At 45.0% G+C, this 21,370-nt stretch overlaps 1 protein-coding gene across 2 annotated transcripts in view; it reads right to left on the bottom strand.

The window, feature by feature from the left end:
* EIF3M (eukaryotic translation initiation factor 3 subunit M) overlaps positions 1 to 21,370 on the bottom strand; it is a 206,788-nt gene that overhangs the window by 83,967 nt on the left and 101,451 nt on the right. Inside the window, exons 6-8 of one of the 2 annotated variants that reach the window (XM_086955849.1) lie at positions 11,651 to 11,674; positions 11,483 to 11,566; positions 9,297 to 9,396 (exon numbers count right to left, since the gene is read on the bottom strand). In XM_086955849.1, coding sequence (XP_086811975.1) covers positions 9,297 to 9,396; positions 11,483 to 11,566; positions 11,651 to 11,674 — 208 coding nt within the window. The remainder of the gene's footprint in view (positions 1 to 9,296; positions 9,397 to 11,482; positions 11,567 to 11,650; positions 11,675 to 21,370) is intronic. The other variant, XM_086955850.1, reaches the window with a different exon arrangement.

Genomic DNA, 21,370 nt, shown 5'->3' with positions numbered 1-21,370 from the left:
GGTGTTGTCCGTCCTGACTAGCACTTGTGAACCCTGGAGTCGCGGAAGAAAGGCTTGAAGAGCTAGCCTGATCGCTCTCAGCTCCAACAGGTTGATGTGTAGCTTTTGGTCGCGAGGAGACCAATGGCAGCTGATCTGCAGATCCTGCATCACTGCTCCCCATCCCTCCAATGACGCATCCGTTGTCAGTATGTGAGGTGATGGAACGCTTGCAAAGGATAGACCTTGGCATAAATTGTCTTGATGCGACCACCAAACCACTGCCTCTTTCATCTCTTGAGTGACAACCACTTTGTCGCTGAACGATCCGTGTACTTGTTGCCACTGGAGGTCCAGTTGTTGCTGCAGGGGACGCATACGCAGTCTGCAGTGCGGAATCAGGGGAATACATGATGACATCACCCCCAGCAGCGACTTGTATCTGCGTACAAAAAGACACTTTTTTCCTCGAAGGTTTCGTGCCAATCGTTATAATTTCTGTATCCTCTCTCGAGTTGGAAATGCCCTCGAGAGCATTGAATCTAATACTGCCCCTAGGAACCGTGCTCTTCTTGAGGGCATCAGCGTGGATTTCTCTCTGTTCAAAGTGAGACCCAGATTTTGGAACGGATTGGTGCAAGCCCGCACCGCGTCCTGCGCTAATGTTCTGGTTGGGGCCTTCAGTAACCAATCGTCCAAGTAAGGGAAGACCTGGAAGTGGTTCTTTCGCAGAAACGCTGCCACAGGTGCCAGCACCTTCGTAAAAATCCTTGGGGCAGAGCGAAGGCAGAACTCTGAACTGAAAATGGCTTTTGGCTACTGTGAAGCGTAGGAACCTTCTGTGTGCTGGGTGAATCGGGACATGGAAGTACTCGTCCTCCAGATCGAACGTGGCCATGAAATCCCCTGGGCTGACCATTTTCAAAACGTCCTGTAGGGATACCATCCGGAAGGATAGGGAGATGAGATAGGCATTTAGCTCGCTGAGGTCCAGAATGGGGCGTCATTTTTCCAGCGTCTTTCTCACCAGGAAGAACCTGGAATAGAAACCTTGGCCCGGTTGGTTGGAGGGGACCGGCTCTATCGCCCCTTTGCGGAGCATTTGTTGTACCTAGAGTCTTAGGAGACGCAGATGTTTCGATGGAATGGCTGTCGGGGGTCTGGGTGGAGGGACTTCCATAAATTCCAAAGTATGTCCTTGTTTTATGATGTTGAGCACCCAACGGTCCGATGTAATTTGGGACCAGTTTTGAAGGAATTTTGACACCCTGCCTCCAACTGATGATCTCTTGGAGGAGGGAGGGAACAGTAGGCAGAGCCAGGAGGCCGCTATTGGCGTTTGGACGAGTCCCGTCCACGGGCAGCCTGCTTGCCTTTGTTGTAAGGCCTTGAGTAACCCGAAGACTGGCCCTGTCTTTGCTGGTAGGACTGGCGGTTTGTTATCCAGAACTGTTCGAATAATAGCGCTGCTGCTGCTGTTGGTATGAACCTCTATAACCACCTCCTCTGCCTCTCGCACCTCTGAAAGGAGTTTTGCGATACTGGAGGGTTCCCAGCGATCTAGCTGTTTCCGTGTCTTTTTTGATCTCTTGAAGAGTATCATCGATCAATTTACCGAAGAGGGCCTCGCCATCAAAGGGCAGATCAAGGACCTTGTTTTGAATTTCCGGTCTAAACCAAGTCGCCTTTAGCCACCCTTGGCGTCTCAACACTGCCGCTCCTGCCAAAGCTCGAAAGGACGTTGTGGCAATGTCCATTGCACAGTCTATTATTTCCATCGAGACCGCCTCACCCTCTTGTAAAGTTTACTTTGCTTCCAGCAGTGACTCCGGTGGAAGTTGTTCCAAATATGGAGCTATATCGCACCATAACTGGCGATCATATCGTCCTAATATTGCCAAAGCATTGGCGTCGCGAACCAGAAGGCTAGCTATCGATGAAAACCGCTTGCCCGTGTTATCAAGCCGTCGTCCATCCTTGTCAGGAGGGACAGTCAAGGGAGCAGAGGGGTTCCGTGACTTCCTTGGTGCTGCCTGTGAGATAACAGAGTCAGGTTTTGGATGGCCTGTTAGCGCTGCAGGTCCATCATCTGGTGCTTTATACTTTTCGTCCAGGCGCGGTAGCACAGGGACCACCGTCGCTGGGTTTTTCATGGCTTTCAAACCTTCCTCCCACAAATGCTCCACAATTGGAATCGACCTTGTTGTTTTGCGGTGAGTTTCCTTAAAATCGTATAGGAAACAGTCCGTGGTTTGAGCAGGCATTACCAATTTAAAATTTCCAGCTGCACGTTCCATCAGCTGGTGAAAACTGCCGATGTCAGCAGGAGGAGAATCTCCCAAGTCTTGATGAGGCGAAGCTTGGTCTGGGATGATGTAGTCATTGTATTCATCCCCATCCTGATCCGAGTCTTGATTATCATCGGATGACACATCAGTATCACCATCATTATCCCCATCCGGATCATCGGCTGGCTCCGATGTAGCCTGACGCACTGGCCGCTGAGGTTGAGGTGGTGTCTGTATCGGGTGCACCGGAGGGACTACAGATGATTGGGTCCTCACTGGTGTCGACGGAGCAGACCTACGCGGGGCTGGTCTTTCTGCTTTAGACTTGTAGTCTTGCAGCATCTTGTGAAGGTCATGCAGGAATGTTGTCGGAACTGAAACCATGTCTTGTGGCTCATAGCTCCTAGAGTGGGCCGTTTGATGATATTCGCCTTCTCCTTAGTCATATGCCCCCTCTGAATCTGTGTCTTGACTCTTGATGAGAAGCTGAGATGGGCTATTGGCATATTCAAAAGCATCCTGTCCGTCTCTCTCAGAGTCCTCCTGGTCCAACAACATAGTCGGCGGTAAAGAGGTCACCCTTCTCGGGGATGTCATCTCAGGCGTGATTCTTGTCAAAGAAATCGTCACCCGTCTCTCCGCAGCCAGTATCGTCGGTGGTCCCGTCGACGCTGGAGAAATCCTCGTCGACGATATAGGAACTATAGATGTCGTCGTCGACGCCACCGCCGACGAGCCCGCCGACGATGTAGATATAGTCGTCGTCGATGCACTCGTCGACGACATGCCCGTCGTCGACACCGTCGTCGTCACTGCCGTCTTCGACACTGCCGTCGACGATGATGGTTTCTTCGTCGACGATGTCGTCGGCACACTCTCCGTCGACACTGCCGTCGACGACCCCTTCTTCGACGACGACGATGGAGCTTTCGTTGTCGACCCTCCCGCCGACGAGCCCGTCGACGGGACCAATTGGATTTTGGGCTTCATTTTTGTCGTCGACGGAGCCACCGTCGACGAAGTCTTCGCCGTAGAGGACTTGGAGCTCCTCTCTGAAGAATGTGAGGAGGGTTTTTTGAAGGCTGGGTCGGTCTTCTCACCCTTGAGAGGCGAAACCAGTTCTGCCTTCACCATCCCACTGTGGTGGGGGGAACTTCCTGAACCCCGGCCATCAGACTCTCTGGGGGTCTTCTTTGAAGCCTTTGAGGGGCGCCCAACAGAGGAAGATGGGGAACATCTACCCCTTTTCACTGACCTTTTTGAGGAAGCAATTGAAGACGATTCCTCCTCATCACTGGAAACTCCATGTTTCCTTTCCTTCTGCCTCTGCAGCCATGTAAGAAGTCTTCCAGCACGATCTCTCAAGGTCTTGGTGCAGAGTGCGGCAAATCTTGCAGTCCTCTGCCTTGTGGCACGGATAAAGGCAGTAGATGCAATCCTTGTGTTTGTCCTCCACAAAAAGCCTTTTCTTTTTCTCAACCTCAGACATCTTGAAGAAACAGAGAGTTTTCTGAAGTAATCTGAAGAAAATCCTGAAGAAATAACTGTAGAAATGTACTAGAAAGAGTTGAAATAGAGCAGAGCTCAATGGAGACTCCCTAGCACAACGTGCGGTAGAAAATCTGAGGCTCTGAGATTCCTTCAGGAAGGTTCCAGGGGTGAGGCTCTTCTGATTGGCTGATGCCAAGAGTTTGGTCTCTTTTACAAAAAGAGGCGGATATGCTACAAAAGGGAATGAGGCCTAGGCCCTTCCTTTCTCTATTGTACCTACTACTATGGTATTTTTTTTATTACCGAGACTCCCATTCCGACGACGGGGAATGATACAAAGCATGGGAATCTATGAAAGTTCCAATACTGGGGCAAGTATAGTTTAATGTCCACAAAAGCAATGTTGGTGGTGCTTGACTGACAGGTAAATTGTATTTCCATGTTGTTCGAGTTAAGGTAGTTGCAGAAGGAGTTAAGTTGTTCTTGTGAGCCCGACCAGAGGAGGAGACAGTCGTCTATGTACCTCCCCCAGTAGATTATGTACTCCTTCCAGGGTGATAAATATGAAGTAACAACTCGTACCAAAACCAAACATATCAAAGACAACCTGACAAAAGGAGAGAGACAGGCATTGAACACTAAGTAAAATGGATGATATTATCATCAAAGAGGTAGATAAGGGGGATAACGTCATTGTCTTGCATAAAATTGACTACAACAGAGAGATCATGAGACAACTCCAGGATAAGTCCTGTTACATCACTCTGGATGGTAACCCCACTGGTCAACTCAACATTCTCATCAACAGAAACCTACAAGCCTGGCATACTCAAGGCCTACTAGACGACGACGAGACCCTATAACTCAAAGTTGTAAGACCTACTTATCCATGCCTTTATATACTCCCTAAGGTGCACAAACAGGCGACATTCCCAAAAGGAAAACCTTTCATCTCCGAGATTGGTGGACCAACGGAGAGACTAGTGGAATACGTAGATATGTTTTTAAACCCTATGGTCAAAAACCTAGCCTCACACATAAAAGACACCATACACATATTGGGAATTCTGAGTCACATACAATGGCAACCAGACATGATCATTGCCACCCTGGATGTGGTCTCCCTATACACTTCGATCAACCCCATTTTAGGATTAGAAACAATAACCAAAGCTCTACATGACAGACCAGCAACACTGTGGGCCCACACAAACACGATTGTCTCTATGACAGACATAATCTTGAACAACAATTGTTTCACTTATGAACAAAGATGGTACAAACAGACAAAGGGAGTAGCCATGGGCTCTAAATTTTCACCTTCCTTCGCCAACCTATTCATGGGAGCACTTGAGAAGAAATGGATCTGGGGTACCAGAGGGGCACCCTGGACGGAGTACATAATCTACTGGGGAGGTACATAGACGACTGTCTCCTCCTCTGGTCGGGCTCACAAGAACAACTGAACTCCTTCTGCAACCACCTTAACTCAAACAACATGGAAATACAATTTACCGGTCAGTCAAGCACCGCCAACATTGCTTTTCTGGACATTGAACTATACATCAGAAACAACATCTTACACAGCAGACTTTTCAGAAAGGAGACTTCCTGCAATGCCATTCTGCATGCTTCAAGTTCCCACCAAATACAATCAATCCCATTTGGTGAATTCACGAGGGCCAGGAGTAACTGTAGCGAACAAACAGAATTCGACAAAGAATTATCCAATATGAGAAAGCTTCAAAAGACGCGGTTATAAACCAGAAACTATCCGCGGTTATAAACCAGAAACTATCGAAGGGTAAGGCAATTTATTTTATTACAAAGAATCATGTCTTGGATGTACTGATCAGCACCCCACTATTAAAACATCCATACCTATATACAACGGACTCTTGAATCCTTTTTGAACTATTCTGGTAACATTGAGGTTTTCACTAGGAAACCATTCAGTTTAACGTGTGCACGGGACTCTATTCATATGAGTAGGCATCATCAGAAGGCGATCCTTCCCTTTGTCGATTGAACACACTTGGACAGATACAAAGGGCAGATATGCAGCTGTGTCAGGGAAATGGGAGGGGAGCCACACTCACTATAGTGGCTGTATATGTTCCCCCGGGACTACAAGTGTCAACATTTAAAGACCTGGGTAATATCATGCTAACATTCCCTGAGGGGCGGCTATTAGTAGGAGGCGACTTCAATTCCGTTGTGTCTGGAAGACTCGACCGTTATCCTCCCAGGGTCGTAGGCCCATCACAAAGGTGGCTCCCCAACTTCCTGGAAGGAATGGGACTTGTTGACGTGTGGCACGTGCATCACCCCAGGGAGACTCAATTCACATTTCACTCGGGGGCACACAATGGTCCATCTCAAATCTACTATTTTCTCACCCCAGTGGCCCAAAAGGAAAGCATAAAAGTGATCGGCCACCTGGTACAGGGCATCTCGGATCATTCACCGATATGGGCCCGGGTGGCAATAGGTGAAAAGCAAGAGGGCAGAATAGCACCAGTCAACCCCTGGCAGCTCCGCATCCCAGCGGTGAAGGAAAAATATTCAAAAGTGATCGATCAATACTTCATTCTCTTGGATCAGTAACACCTGCCCACACACTCTGGGAAGCTTTCAAAACAGTTGTCCGCGGACAGGCGATTTCTCAGATAGCAGGGGCAAACAAAGAGAAGATTAAAGAGCTAGTCAGACTAGAGGATGTGATTCTGCAGTTAGAGGTTGAAATCACGGAAACCGGAGAGGATCAACGGTGGCACACATTAGACCGTAAGAGGGAAGATTACAGGAACACTGCTACTGACATGGCCAAAACATTAAGCAGGGATAAATCAGGCAGACCAAACGAGCTGGGTGATAAAGCCGGTAAGCTATTGGCCTAGCTAGACAAAGTAGAATGTGCAAACCGTCTTGTCACGGAACTAGAAGCAGGAATGGGGGGGGGGGAAGTGATTGTAGACCCACAGGAGATAGCGGATGAGTTCGCTAACCACCATCGTACAATATATGAATCTTATACCTCCCCTCAGGAAAAAGACTCAAAGGCACTACTTTCAGACATGACACTTCTGACAGTATCAACAGAAGAAGATAAATTACTAGAAAGCGGGATCACAAACAACGGAGTCGCGCAGTCTATAAGGGGCCTACAATCGGGAAAGGCTATGGGCCCAAATGGTCTCCAAATCGAATTGTACACACTGAAGCCTGATAGAATCGCCCCCTATCTCAATGACATGTTTGAGGAGAGCCGTGAAGTGGCTAGGCTCCCTCAGGATCAGAGAATGACCACACTGATAATTATACACAAAGACCACACTGATAATTATACATATAGACCTATCTCGTTGCTAAATGCTGAAGCCAAAATATTAGTAAAATTGTTGGCCACTCGTTTGATTCAAGTTATCACCAAATGGGTCCACTCTGATCAGTATGGGTTTATGCCCTCCAGAAACACAACACTTAACTAGCGAAGACTGCACAGGGTAATAGGGAGCATAGAGACAATAAGAGAAGATGCAGTGGCGGTGTCCTTGGATGCCACGATGGCCTTCGATACCATAGAGTGGCCCTACCTCTTTGCAGTCCTTGGAAGGCTGGGCTTTGGCCCTAATTTCACCAGTTCGATTAAGCTGCTATACTTGGAGCCTCAAGCGCAGGTAGTTGTAAACAATAATAAAAATAATAATTTGAAAAAATAAATCAGCAGTTTTCACCCTTAGGAGAGGGGACCACACAGGGTTGCCCTCTGTCCCCGCTGCTTTTTGTGATGACTCTGGAGTCCCTTGCGGCATGGATCTGTAGGGACCCCATCATACGAGGTTTGAGATGGTCAGAGGACTGGGAGGAAAGCATTTCCCTTTACGCGGACAATATCTTATTGTACCTGGCTTTGCCCAGAGTCTCCCTGCACAGGGTTCAAAATATATTTACAAACTTTCGGCAACTACTCGGGATACACTATTAATTGGAACAAATCACTGATCAATGTGTTGAACGGGAGACTCCCTCCCCTACCTAGGGGATGCCCAGTGGAAGAAGCCAAATGCAGTTACAAATTCCTAGGTATGTACATAACAACTGATCCAAGAGGTAGTTATGAGCGTAATCTCCAATCCCAGCAGCAACGATTAAAAGGAGACGTGGAAAACACAAGGGCTCTTTCCCAATCATTGCTGGGCAGGGCCCCACTATTTAAAATGATGTCATTGCCACGCCTTCTATATGTTTTACAAAACTCCCCTAATCCGGTTCCGGCGACATACTTTAAAGCCATAGAAAGTGTGCAGAGAGAATTACTCAGTGGAGGGGAGGGGGGGGGAGGGGGGGGGCTATGGCGGGGGTTTGTGGGGCAACCCTGAATATTGCTGCCAATATTGGTGAGGGCGTGGTATGATAGGGGAATAGGCCTCCCAGATATTAAAAAATACAACTGAGCTGCTCATCTAACTGCCATTAATCATTGTATAAATCAGCAGCTGGATGACCCAGGCTACAGAATGAACAGGTGGAACTACATTGGGGCAATCTACTCCAAACCCACAAAATTTCAACTTACTGGACCCACAGGACACTACGTCCAGGTGTGGCACACTGTCACTTAGGGTCTGGGCTGGGCCAAAAACATCACGCTGGCCAGCCCATTGTGAGACTCAGAACAATTGGGCACGCTAAGAACGACGAAGGGTTTTGATCGATGGGACATTATTGGGATATCCAAGGTGGCGAACCTGTGGAGAAGGGGGCGGTGTGGTTGAGCGGGCACATTTTTACATATAATATGGGAATGTGCACACATCAAAGGGTACTGGAGGGGGGTATACGTTAGCATGGAGGAGGCTCTGGGGTCAAGGCTGGAACTTGAAATTAAAAGATGCCTGTCGAATATTTGGGAACCCACAGACCTGAACAGTCAAGAAAAAACATGGGTAACATTGGGCCTGATGGTCGCCAAACAAAATAGAGCTAGAATGTGGGTGGCAACAATAGAACCAACGGTGGGCGCCTGGAAGAAAGACATGGACTGTTGCATGATGAGGGAAAAGACTGTATATGAGGCCAGGGAATGTCCAAGAACGTGGTCACATGTATGGGGTAAATGAAATATGTATTGGGGAAATATTTGTGTTCCACCCTCTCTCCCTTCCCCTCCCACCTCACCTGTTGTATAGAGATCGTAGTGCTGAAGTATCAACCACTACCGTGTATAATCAAAATTATCAACTAATCTATAATCCATGTAAAAAGTCAATCATTGTATTATCACTGTGATGTCCGAAAATCGAAACACTGTCTTAATAAAAAGTTTTATTTAAAAAAGCTTCTCATATAGAAGTTGAAGCCGAAAAAAACAATTTCAATTACACATTATTCAAACTGCAGGTCTTTATATAGACACTTTCAAATTGAGAAAATCTTCAGTCAACCTCTTCTCTCCCATTCCTAAATCGCTGAAAATTCCACAACAGGGTATTTATTCTGACAATGTTTTGTTTAAAACAGCAAATAACTACTTACATCATGAATAAGTTCTCCTTCCAAGAACTTAACAGGTTTTAAGGAAAGAAGGTGGTCAAGAAGAAAGGTTTTTGGATCCTTTAACGCTCGCACAATACATCTTAAAAAGGAAGAAAAACAGATTGGTAAAATGCTTAATCAGAAACCGATTTAAAAAGTGTCATTCTTTGTATGAATGGAAAATGCAGACAGGAAAATTAATTGAGGAATGAAAATCAGCAACATTTTTCTTGGAGGCACATTGTATGCTGCCTTCTGTTTGGGGCAAAAATCACAGCTTCAACCAAATGATGTCATTAAACCATTTTCCAAGGCTGGATGTTCCAAGACAGTAAAAACAAATTTGGGTTCACAATGAATTTGTACATCCAAATTAGATAGTTTACTCTCCAGAAACAGGGCTGGTGTTACACATTACCAACTTGTGATACCAGGGAAAAACGTATGGCAAAGAAAGAACTGTCTTTAAATAATTGAATACGTTAAAGCTAGGCCAACATGCATACTTGACCCCCGTTTTCCAGATTTCATTATTTGCATATTCCTCACATTCATTTTAGTGGATTTTACTTACCTTTACATAAGACCAAAGAATGCCACAAAGGCTATTAAAAACATTGAATCTAATCACCGCAAATTCATTTTCCTAACTTGCTTTCAAGGCCCAAACACCATAAACAGACTAACAAGTAAAGGGGCAAGCATAGCCCTAAACTCGGAATTGATATTATAGCTTACAAAGAGCAACCAAACCAAACCGAGCTCTGAAACCGACATTCCCAAAGCAAGGCTTACTGAGGTGGAGGGGAGAAGCTCCCACAACTGTTCAACGGATATTCTACGTGGACTTGCCAATGTAATATCAGAGGTGGTTTAAGTCATGGTGGAGATACAAACACCCCTGGGAAGGAGTAACTTCTGATGTTGAAGCAGATAGATGCTGATCACACTGTATTTTCGTGAATGCTGTATTTCATTTACAAGTGACAGAAATGCTCATAGTTCAATGTGAACATGAGAACAGGAATGGTTTGTGTGTTCTAGCTAGTAGAAATCAATGCGATTCACATGGCTATGTGAGCTCCCAGCCTTTGTGGTCTCCCTCAATGTTTTGCTTTTGTCTGACGACTAACGTTCGGATATGTCTCCTACCTACTCTTAACCTCTTTGATGTGTATCTCAAACACAGAACCGCGCATCTCTTGCTCTCAGCTCTGTAACTTTTAGCGCCTCATCATTTCTGTGCTGCTGATTTTAGCGCCTCATCATTTCTGTGCTGCTGATGACAGACACACAGATTTGTGACTTTCTTCTCCCGTTTCTTAAAGACCTAGCTGCCTTCCAGTCCACACGTCTTGGCCCTCATTCTGCAGTCCTGTCAAGACTTTCGACAAAAGCTGGCAACTGGCAGGTAGGGTGGTAGCCTGAGGCAGTGGAATTACAGCTTCCAGAGTAATACCTCCACTACATGCTAATCGTCGTTGGAGAATACTGAAGGAGAAAGAAAATGTTCTCCAACATTTGGAAAACTACTGGCAATTGCTTTCCCCCATCCAATGTAAGGAACTTATTCTCCATTTCATAAGCAGAGCTATTAGTACAATGGCTAGCATGAAACCATTGAAATCAAGATCAGCATCCATTGGCAAACAAAGAACATGCAATAAAGCACTGAAACACCATTTTCATTCCGAGAGGGTACTTGACGTGGGTATGCTTTCATTAATGTTTTCTACTTGAGTATATTTTGGAACCTTTTTTCACGTACAGAAATATTTATGCTTCCAAAGAAGCAGGAACGGCATGTAACAATATTAATAAATGTATCAGTAGGTGGATCATTACTGGGAAAGGAGAATGATTACAGTCGTTTTCAGTTGCTGTTCATACAAAGTATCATCCAAAACCATGACAATAGACTGGTTATAAAAAAACGGAAGTGGCCCATATGTTTTTAATGTTAAGTAGTTAGCCTCATCTTTTCAGATCAACGAAGGTATCAGAGACGAGGAGTAAGGGAAGTCTAGTGAAATGTTCTTAATGCTACATGCAACTACCGTAGTAACAATGTAGGACAAGTATGTGTATTTAAACATCACAACAAAGCCAATTCTTATTTGGAGATAACATACATTTAGTTTCATACAATCATGAGCAGGAATGTTAGCAAATTCTAAATGCTGTACCTGTGTGCATCAACACGTGCCTGCGATGCATTGTCTTCTGTGTAACTTCCTAAAAGTTCAACCATCACCTTAGCTGCTGCATCACTAAAATGAAAAACATAACCGAGTATGAGCCACAAACTTACACGAACACCACACTGTAATGGTAATGTTGAAATGAAATTGTACCTGAGAGTATTTGGATGATCCAAGCTAACAGAGAAGGGTAAATGAGTTAAATGGTGAATTAGTCTGATGAAGAAATACATTTTTTATTTTTGACCGCACAATGCATTTTTATCACCGTTTTTAGAGATTGAGAAATAACTTTAGTTCATGATTATATTTGCTGAATATAATACATTGAAAACCTTTTTATTCCATATGCTGTGAACATGTAGATCCGACAAGCTATGATTTAAAACGAAAATTATACATATATAATAAAAAAGCATATTGGCGAAACAATCAATAACACTATTGGACTGCTGATAGCATTCAGAAGCAGATCTGTGCTATCTGTGCCCTCTCTCCCACCCCAAAGGCGTCAATCTACTTTCATGAATAAGAATTTCATTGCTGCAGAGTGGTGCAGCTAGGTCTAAAGGACAAACAAGGATTCACAATTAACAAGCATTGAAAATGCAATAGGTCTTGCCTTTTATTAAGTTAAAGCCATTTGCTTTGCTATACAATACCATTAGCAAAGCAAATGGCTTAACTTAATCAAAGGAGAGACCTATTGCATTTTTAATGCTTGTTCTAGTGGCTTGCAAGCAGTGACCCACTAGCCATTCCTCAAGGCTACTGCTGGATTCCTACACGAGGATGGTAACTTGAGATTCAATGCCTAACCAAGGGGTGCCGGGGTGCTTAGCCGTCCACCTTGTGGCCTACTTACTTACCCTCCTGCCAGGCTCTACAAGCAAGCGTGCTTAATGTCATCCTGACATCGCAGGTTGGGACAGTTGAAGCACCATTTATTCTAATTGAAAGGCAGACCATCTGTGGGAGCTGGACCACCAGATTCCGACTGCGGTTGCTACTATTAAATGAAAAAGAACACGTTTGTCTCTCTTTCCATGTGAAAGGCCTGCAGGTCATCTCCCTTCCCTCACTCCACTGTAATTTGCAAACCACAGTTTCCACAGCGGAGCGTGCACGGGGCACCCATGCCTTCAAAAGAATGCCTGAATCAAGCCTCAAATCGCGACAATAGGTGGCAATTGAACGAACCAGTTTTGAACTGACAGCTCCCATTCAACAACTAAAACAGAACAAGCATGCGCTCAAAGTAAGGGACAGGGGTACGGAGTGGTATTGCAAGGAGGTGGGGATTCGAAGAATGACTGGTTGGAGCGGGAGGCCGGAGTAGAAAGGACCAGAAAGGAGCTGCACCCCAACCTCCGACGTGGCGTAATTTCCAGGGCAGGCGCAGCTCCCACGCCAATTCTAAACGTTCCCAGTTTTCCGTTTACCTTTCCTCTCGATAAAGGAGTGGAGTTGAGTTTTACATCCGCAGAGCAGGGACGTGCCTGCAGCTCATCGACCCGTTATACCGACTGAAACTTAAACCTCGACAAACGCAGCAAGGCGCAAGAAAAATAAACAAGTGTGACCAGGCGGCCCGCGCTCACAATGCGCAATGTTTATAACAGCGGGGACATTTTGGGATCCGTATCGATTCCAAAAGGCCGTCGTGCTGGCGAGAGCAGCGCTTGAGCGCCAACGCCAGACGAGACCCAAAAATGGGGTACATCACCAAGTGGTCGGACAAAGATTCATGATCTTAAGTCTAGGTTTACATAGAGAAACACCATATTACCGTGTGTGGATTACATACTGGGCATAGTGGCTGTATAGTAGCTTATCTAGGTTTCATTGTCAAAGATGCATTGGTTAATACTTCATCTAATGTCATCTGCAAAACGTGGCAATGTCAAATGCATACTGAGATAGTCATAGCCTTAACTCAACTAACATGACTAACAAAACAAGTGTGTTACTAAATGTATTTTAGCAAGCCACAAAAATCAGATAAGCATGTCTGTATTACAAAATTACACTTGTGGAATAAATGGCTATGGAAACCTTGGGGAGAACTGTGCATTCCAAGGACAAGGTATGTGCAGTGAAGAGGCAGACCGGGAAAACTCTTACAACAAACAATAGCCAAAACCAATATGTTTTAGCCATGTTGTACAGTAACGTGGCTGCTGTTCAGCATGGCTAAAAGTTAGTGCGGTAAGGGAGAGTGGAGTTGAGTGCCGTAAGTGAAGTATAGTGGGAGGACGAAGAGTGGAGTAAAGTTGAGTAGTGCGTCAGAGTGGAGTATAGTGTTGGGGAGTGGCATAGAGCATTAGAGTGTTGTTGAGTAGAGTTGTGTGGAGCGGAATAGATTGTTGTAGAGTGGAGTGGCAAAGAGTTGAGTAGTGGAGAAGAGTGGAAAGGCAAAGTGGATTACAGTTTTCTAGCGTAGAGGGGAGTGCTACAGTCAGAGTGGTGTGGCGTAGAGTGGAGGAGTGGAGTAATGTGTCTTAGAACAGAGTGGGGTAAAGTGGCATGGATTGACATAGTGGGAGTTGTGTAGAATGTCAGAGTGGAGTAGTATCGTGAAGTGGCAAAGAGGGGAGCAGAATTTAATGGAGTAGAGTAGAGTGGAGTAGAGTGGAGTGGCATAAAGTACAGTGGTTCAGAGTAGTTTGGTGTAGAGTGCTGTGGCATAGGGTTCACTGGTTTTAAGTAAAGTGGTGTAGAGTGCAGTGGCGCCAACCGTAGATCAATGGCATGTAAAGATGTGGCCTAACAGCTAGGGCGGTCGACCACAAAGCTGGGGAACCGGGTTGGAGTCTCGGCAGGGACACTCAACATCCTCTTATTCTGGGCCAATCACTTAATCTCGCCGTGCCTAATAAAAAAAAATGAATGTGTAAAGCGCTCTGATACCTTCGGGTCTAGTTCGCGCTATATAAACTCCTCCCCCACCCCCCCAAAAAAGGAGTAGAGTGCAGTAGAGTGGCATTGAGTGCATTGGCGTAGGGTGGTGCAGAGTAGAGTGGCACAGAGTACCGTGGTGCAAAGTAGAAAAGAGTGGCTTAGAATACAGTGCCATAGAGCACAATAGTGTAGAGTAGCTCAGTGGTATCGAGTTCAGTGGTAGAGTGCAGTCTTGAGCAGAGTGTCGTAGTGTGCAGTGGTGCAGAGTAGAGTGTGGTGCAGAGTATAACAGTGTGGTGCAGAGTACAAGAGTGGCGTAGAGGGTAATGGCGTAGAGTGGCATAGATTAAAGTGGCATAGAGTGTTGCAGAATAGAGTATAGAGGTGTAGAGTACAGTGGTGAAGAGTAGCTGGGGTAGAGTACAGTAGAGTGCATTGGTTTTGAGTAAAATGTTGGTGAGTGCATTGGCATAGGATGCAGTGGTTTAGAGTAGAGTGATGCAGAGTAGAATGGCGTAGAGTGCAGTGGCATAGAGTAGATTATTTTGGAGTGGGCCAGAGTGGAGTGGTATGGTGAGAGTGGAGTGGTGCAAAGCGATGCAGAGTGGTTCTGCAGAGCAGAGGAGTGGTGCAGAGTGGAGTGCAGTGGTATAGGGCGCAGTGGCAGAGTAGAGTGGCAAAGTGTAGGGGTGCAGAGTAGATTGGCTTAGAGTGTAAAGGCGCAGAGTGCAGTGGCGTAGAATGCATTGGTTTTAAGTAACGTGATGTAGAGTGCAGAGGTGTGGAGTGCAGCAGCATAAAACAAAGTGGCGTTCAGTGGTGCAAGGTAGACTGCAGTGGGGTGGAGTGGCGCAGAATGGAATGACACAAAGTGGTGCAGAATGCACTGGGGTACAGTAGATTGTTTCAGAGGAGGATGCAGTGTTGTAGAGTGCAATGTCGTAAAGAGCAGCGTTGCTGAGTAGATAAGTGGACTGGAGTGGCGTGGGTGGTGTAGCATGCAGTGGCACAGAGTGATGTAAAATAGAGTGGCGCAGAGTGGAGCGGTGCGGCGCAGAGTAGAGCGGCACAGAGTAGATTGTTTCAGAGTAGCATGCAGTGTAGAGTGCACTGGCATACAGTAGATTGTTGCAGGGTAGCATGCAGTGTAGTAGAGTGCAGTGTCGAGAAGAGCAGTGTTGCTGAGTAGATTAGAGTGGTGTGGAGTGGTGTAGCATGCAGTGGCATAGAGTGATGTAGAATAGAGTGATGTAGAATAGAGTGGAGCGGCACAGAGTGGAGCGTGCACAGTGCAGCGGCATAGAGCGATGTAGAATAGAGTGGCGCAAAGTGTAGGGGATTAGAGTGCACTGGCGCAGAGCGGAGCGGCGTAGAGTGGAAGGGCGTGGAGCGGCACAGAGGGGAGCGGCACAGAGGGGAGTAGTTCACAGCAGAGTCCAGTGCAGATAGATTAGAGTGGCGTAGAGGGGAATGGTACAGACTAGAGTGCTCTGACATAGAATTGAATGGTACAGACTAGAGTGCACTGGCACATAATTGAATGGTGCAGGCTAGAGTGCATAGGCACAGAATTGAATGGTGCAGACTAGAGTGCACAGGCACAGAATTGAATGGTGCAGACTAGAGTGCACAGGCACAGTTTTGAATGGTGCAGACTAGAGTGCACAGGCACAGTTTTGAATGGTGCAGACTAGAGTGCACAGGCATAGAGTGCACAGGCGTAGAGTGGAATGGTGCAGACTAGAGTGCACAGGCATAGAGTGCACAGTCATAGAGTGGAATGGTGCAGACTAGAGTGGAATGGTGCAGAGTGGAATGGTGCAGAGTGGAATGGCGCAGAGTGGAATGGCGCAGAGTGGAATGGCGCAGAGTGGAATGGCGCAGAGTGGAATGGCGCAGAGTGGAATGGCGCAGAGTGGAATGGCGCAGAGTGGGGCAGCGCAGAGTGGGGCAGCGCAGAGTGGGGCAGCGCAGAGTGGGGCAGCGCAGAGTGGGGCAGCGCAGAGTGGAATGGCGCAGAGTGGGGCAGCGCCAAAGAGTGCAGCAGTATGGGGTATAGTGCATTAGCATACAGTAGAGCGATGTAGAAGCGTAGAGTGAAGGGGTGCAGAGTGCAGAGCAGAGCACGTATGGAGAGTTATGGAGTGGTGCATAGTGGACTGTAGTGGTGTGAAATAGAGTGGGGTGGGATAAAGTGAAGTATGCATGGTTTGGTAACGTACTACGATTACAGATAACATCTTCAATTGAAATGACCCGTATATATGAATAGATATAGTTTTGCTATATACAGCAAACAAACGATAACGTTTGGAAATGTCATCACCTAGTGTATTGACTTGTTTTGATCGTATTAGAATATATTTGATTCCACTCACTTCAGTATTAACCAAAAAATTGCTTCATTTGCACTTTTCCAATTTTTAAATATTCTGAAATATCTGCAGGTAATTTACAGACATTTAAATGTTGTTGTGTGACAGAAAAAATAACATTGTGCAGCCTTTGTCAAGCACACCCTCAGTATTTTGCATGACTGTCAAATAAATCCTATTACTTTTAAGACGGAGAAAGAAAAGTAAACACCAAGCTCTCTGGAAGATACAGCTTGATATTTGACCTTCGTCTTTGAATGCCGAGAAAATGTGATAAGATGAGAGCAAGATTTAAAGCACTGGTGGAAAAATACCTTTAATAGGGTTTGAGCAACAAAAGGGAAGACTCAAGACAGACATTCTAAAACAATTTCAGCCAGCAAATAATAAGCAAGCAGTTGAGAACCACAAAGCCAATGGTAACCAATGAGCCAAATATATTCCCAGGAAAGCTTTCCGAATGTCCTCAAGATGTTGTTCGCGAACCAGACAGCACAGCTTGTATTTTAGGCTTCGACCTAAAAAGATGATCTGATGAGTAAACGGGTTCCATACGTAACCTCACTTTACAAGGCATTGTAGTGGCATTTAGCATACAAAAAAAAGAGTCTGCAGTAATATTCCGAAGTTAATATATGCCTACAATTGCAGAAAACTGTATGGAACCTTTTGTGCACAGGATTTCAGTGGAGGGTAAAACTAAAAGTTGTGGACACAGGGAAGAAATAATGAGTATTTAAAACTAAAAGTATGAGCAGAGCGGTGTTTTGCTTCTGGTTAGATTCACCAATGTTAAGCGGGAAATATTCCTCCTTTCTGGGAAGTCCTAACGCTACTGTGAGGTTCCCACGATACACAAGATGGTACCCACTGATGCAGAAGAGTTAACAAGGTCGGGAGGTGAAAAGCCGTGCTTCATGTTTGCATTTCATCCCAAGGTTAAAGGAGAAATTCTTTACTTTCCAAATGTTACAAGATCTGTTTTAATGTCATAGACCAACACATTTGGTCATATCTAGTGCACCTAAAATGAGGCGGCATCTTAGGTTAATTAAAAACAACTGAAAATTCATGGAAATAAGATTAGACAACTCTTAAAACGCACAGTCCGACCATCCAGATTCAAACTTTAAATTAAAAAAAACGTCAGGGCAGCCAAGTCTGATGCGAGGTTTCTTAATATTACAGATACTCAAAAAGGAATTGCATACAAAGAAAATTTATAAACGCCTTATATTTTTTCTTACCAAAGAAGAGGAAACATATAAACCTTAATATCGTAATAAGCAAGACAGTGTACACTATTAATTTTTGCCACGGCTACAATTTATCCCTTAAAAGCCATTGGTTATGTTTTGTTCTAGATTAAAACACTGCAGATGAGAAATTCAAATCTAGTTATTTCTTTTCCATATTTGGAAAAATAAATATTCACACACAAATATACTCGTGGGTGGAGCCAATGCCCACACTATGTACGTTTTAAAGAATTACTGTCAACAGGTCAATCAGACAGCTGTGCTTTCAAGTCAGGCCTAAATTATACAACCCATCCCAAGTGGGGGAGGGGTCATATTCTTCTTGGATGCCCTGCTCTAAAGCAGGAGAAACTACCACATTTGTTTTCATTTCACTTGACCTTTGTCACACAACATATCCCCAATGTATACGAAACCAGCTACGAGTTCAAGACTAACGCATATCCAGTATACCTCTCAAACGGAGAGGCAATGGTTTATGCGGACATTAGTTAGAAATATCAATTTTTCAACATTGGAACTAAATTAATGAATCAATACGTAACGCAAACCTGTGTACGATCAGAAAACAATTTCCCCAGTTTGGTCAAGTTATTTTTTTCCCCTAAAACCTCAGTCTAGTAGTGGCAGAACAGTTAATAAATCGGTTTTAAAACAAAAATACATGAAATGTAGCAATCAAAGACCAAGGCATACAGCTGCAGCTCAGAGAATTTTTAAAATTGTGGTAAGCTCTTTGCTTAAATGATCCAGGAAACTTGCAGCACTTTATAAAAATGCTTTGAGGCCTGTTTATGGGGCCTACTGTGCACTGTGCTCTGTGAATCCCAATATTTTAATAAAACGAAGGAAAAAAACCTGGAGATGCCCCCAACCCTTTCTAGGGGAAGCAACAAAAACATTTTTTTAACCGCTTAACCGCGGCTGCAATTCCACCGCGGTGCGACGGATTGGTGCAGTGGGAGGGCTGCGTCGATCAACGGACGTGCGCAGCACTACGAAGGTAGTGTGTGCGACGGCCGTTGGCAGACGCCTGCAGAGAAGGGGTTAAAAGCCTTGCAAGGGGTCTCCACATGCTGAGCTACCGCTCAGAAGACTAGTTTATCCACTGCAGGGGCATGTGTTCGACCTCAAGGTCACAGGTTCAAATCCTGGTGGGTCCACTCAGCCTTTCATCCATCTGATGTCGATAAAATGAGTACCATTGAGTTGGGTAACAATAAACATCTGTCAGGGGTGAACGTTCGCTTTACAAATACTCATGGTATGTTATGAAGCAGTGAATGTGAAGTTAACAGTTACTTCGTTCGCTTCATGCGGAAGGGGCGAGCGGTACCCATCCCTGATCCTCGGAAGTGAGCTTATGATCCCAGCCCCAGGAATTAAGCTTCTTGGAAGGAGTGTGGGGTGAGACTGTCCCCCCCCCCCAAAAAAAAAAAATCACCCACATTGGTCCCTTTAAGTTTTGGCGATGCAGGAAATGGGGGCTGAGAAAAAGTGGGTGGAGGTACCAAAATAGCTTTCCTCTGTTAATTCCCAAATGAAATGTTGGGAAGTGATGCAGAAAAAAAACCTGAGCGGAATTACATCAAAATGTGACAAAGTTAGAACTTTCCTTAGGAAGCACTCTTTTTGTTATTTGTTGTAAATCGCGCTTAGCTGTTTGAGACTCTTGGGATCACGGTTCGATCCCCAGCGCCGGCGGCAGATGAGCCCAGCACCATGCGACTCTGGGCAATAGCTTGCTTAATCTTCCTGACGGCCCCTAGTGCCTAGAGACCCTTAAGGGTGATTGTTCGCGCTTTACATATGTGGATTATTATTGCAGAGTCATGGTACTTAATGAAAGAATGCGGAGTGATGGTATGCGGAAAGAAAGTTGCGGAATAATAATAGGTGTTTACCCTCCCCGGTAAGTACATTGGTGGCACAACGGCCCACATCTCCAGCAACATACTCATATTTTTTCACCACCCATTTGAAAAATGCACAGGTCTCCCTCATTGATGGCCAGCACCGACATACACTTTTAGACACACCTCCCGCCACAAGTTCTAGAATTGGGAACTTTAGAGCTGGGGAGCTACGTTTGAATCTCGGCATCAGCTCAACATCCTGTAATTCCAGGCAAATCGCTTTGTCTCTCCGTGCCTACCACAAATGAATGTGTTCTTCTGTGATGTAAATTGTGCTCATGCCATGTTGTCGAGTTCGCGCTATATAATATTGCAAGGAAAAATAAAGTAGGAAACTCGAGTTCACATACTACTGAACGCGCACTCTTAAGTGCATCAGCAGTGCACTGTGAATCAGAGCGTTTCACAGGCCTGTCACAGATAAGAAATGCTCTCAAAACGAAATCCTACAAAACAATATACTACTGGCTGGCAGCAATTCATACCCGGACAACGTCGGGACGGGCTGCTAGTAACAAGATAAAAGGGAGAAAAAAAAAAACAAAAACAACAAAAAAAAAAACAGTAAAAATGATGGACTAGTATCCTGTGGTGTGTGAAGTGTACCCAAGCTAGGGTCTATATGAAAGAACACCAGGTGTTGTATAATGTAATACCTGAAAAAGCTATTTCTACTCAAAGGCAAACATCTGTTTTCGTAAGATTACATTTCCAACACACCTTCCAAACATCAGGTACAGTCAGAGCACGACTGATGTCATCAAAACAAGGAGTGACCATTCTCCAAACTATTCCCTGCCTCAGGTGTCTTAAGTAACCTTTATCTGATATTTAGGTTCTCCATTTGCATCTATTCAAAATCTGGTTTTCAAAGGCATGTGTAACTATATTGCCTCCTATACGACGTATTGGCAATATTTCTCAATTGGCCTATATTACCCTTGCTCATAGAGAACAAACATTACTGGGAAACATCGTGAGGTAATTCAAAGCGAACTATAGAATTCCTCTCCCTATGCAGCTTATTCCTATGCTCAGAGCTTGGGTCATGCACAAAATACATGGACAAACGTACTCCGCAAACCACAACCACTCCTATCTTCTGCCACATAGCAGTGTGAGCGAGGGAAATGCACAGCACCAGCATTCTTTTCCATATGCATCAGGAAGGTCTTATTCCCATCTAGTTGGAATTGTGTCAAGAGCTTTTTTTTTTTTTAAATTAGGTTTTTTAGTGCTTACAGAACAAAACAAGTATTTACAGAACAGCCCAGTTCACAGTATTCCTCTATAGTCAGCATATAGAGACCAGTCATTATACACATTCGTGATACAACATATTTTTTAACAAAAAAAAGAGGGAAAACAAAACTTTTTTTCTAAGATGTTGCTTAAGGTTGCCGTTATAGCCTCCCAATCTTG

This window comes from Lissotriton vulgaris, chromosome 2_1 (assembly GCF_964263255.1).
Source record: "Lissotriton vulgaris chromosome 2_1, aLisVul1.2, whole genome shotgun sequence".
NCBI lineage: Eukaryota > Metazoa > Chordata > Amphibia > Caudata > Salamandridae > Lissotriton > Lissotriton vulgaris.
Note: the sequence above shows the minus strand (reverse complement) of the source record. Positions and strands in the feature narration are given on the sequence as shown.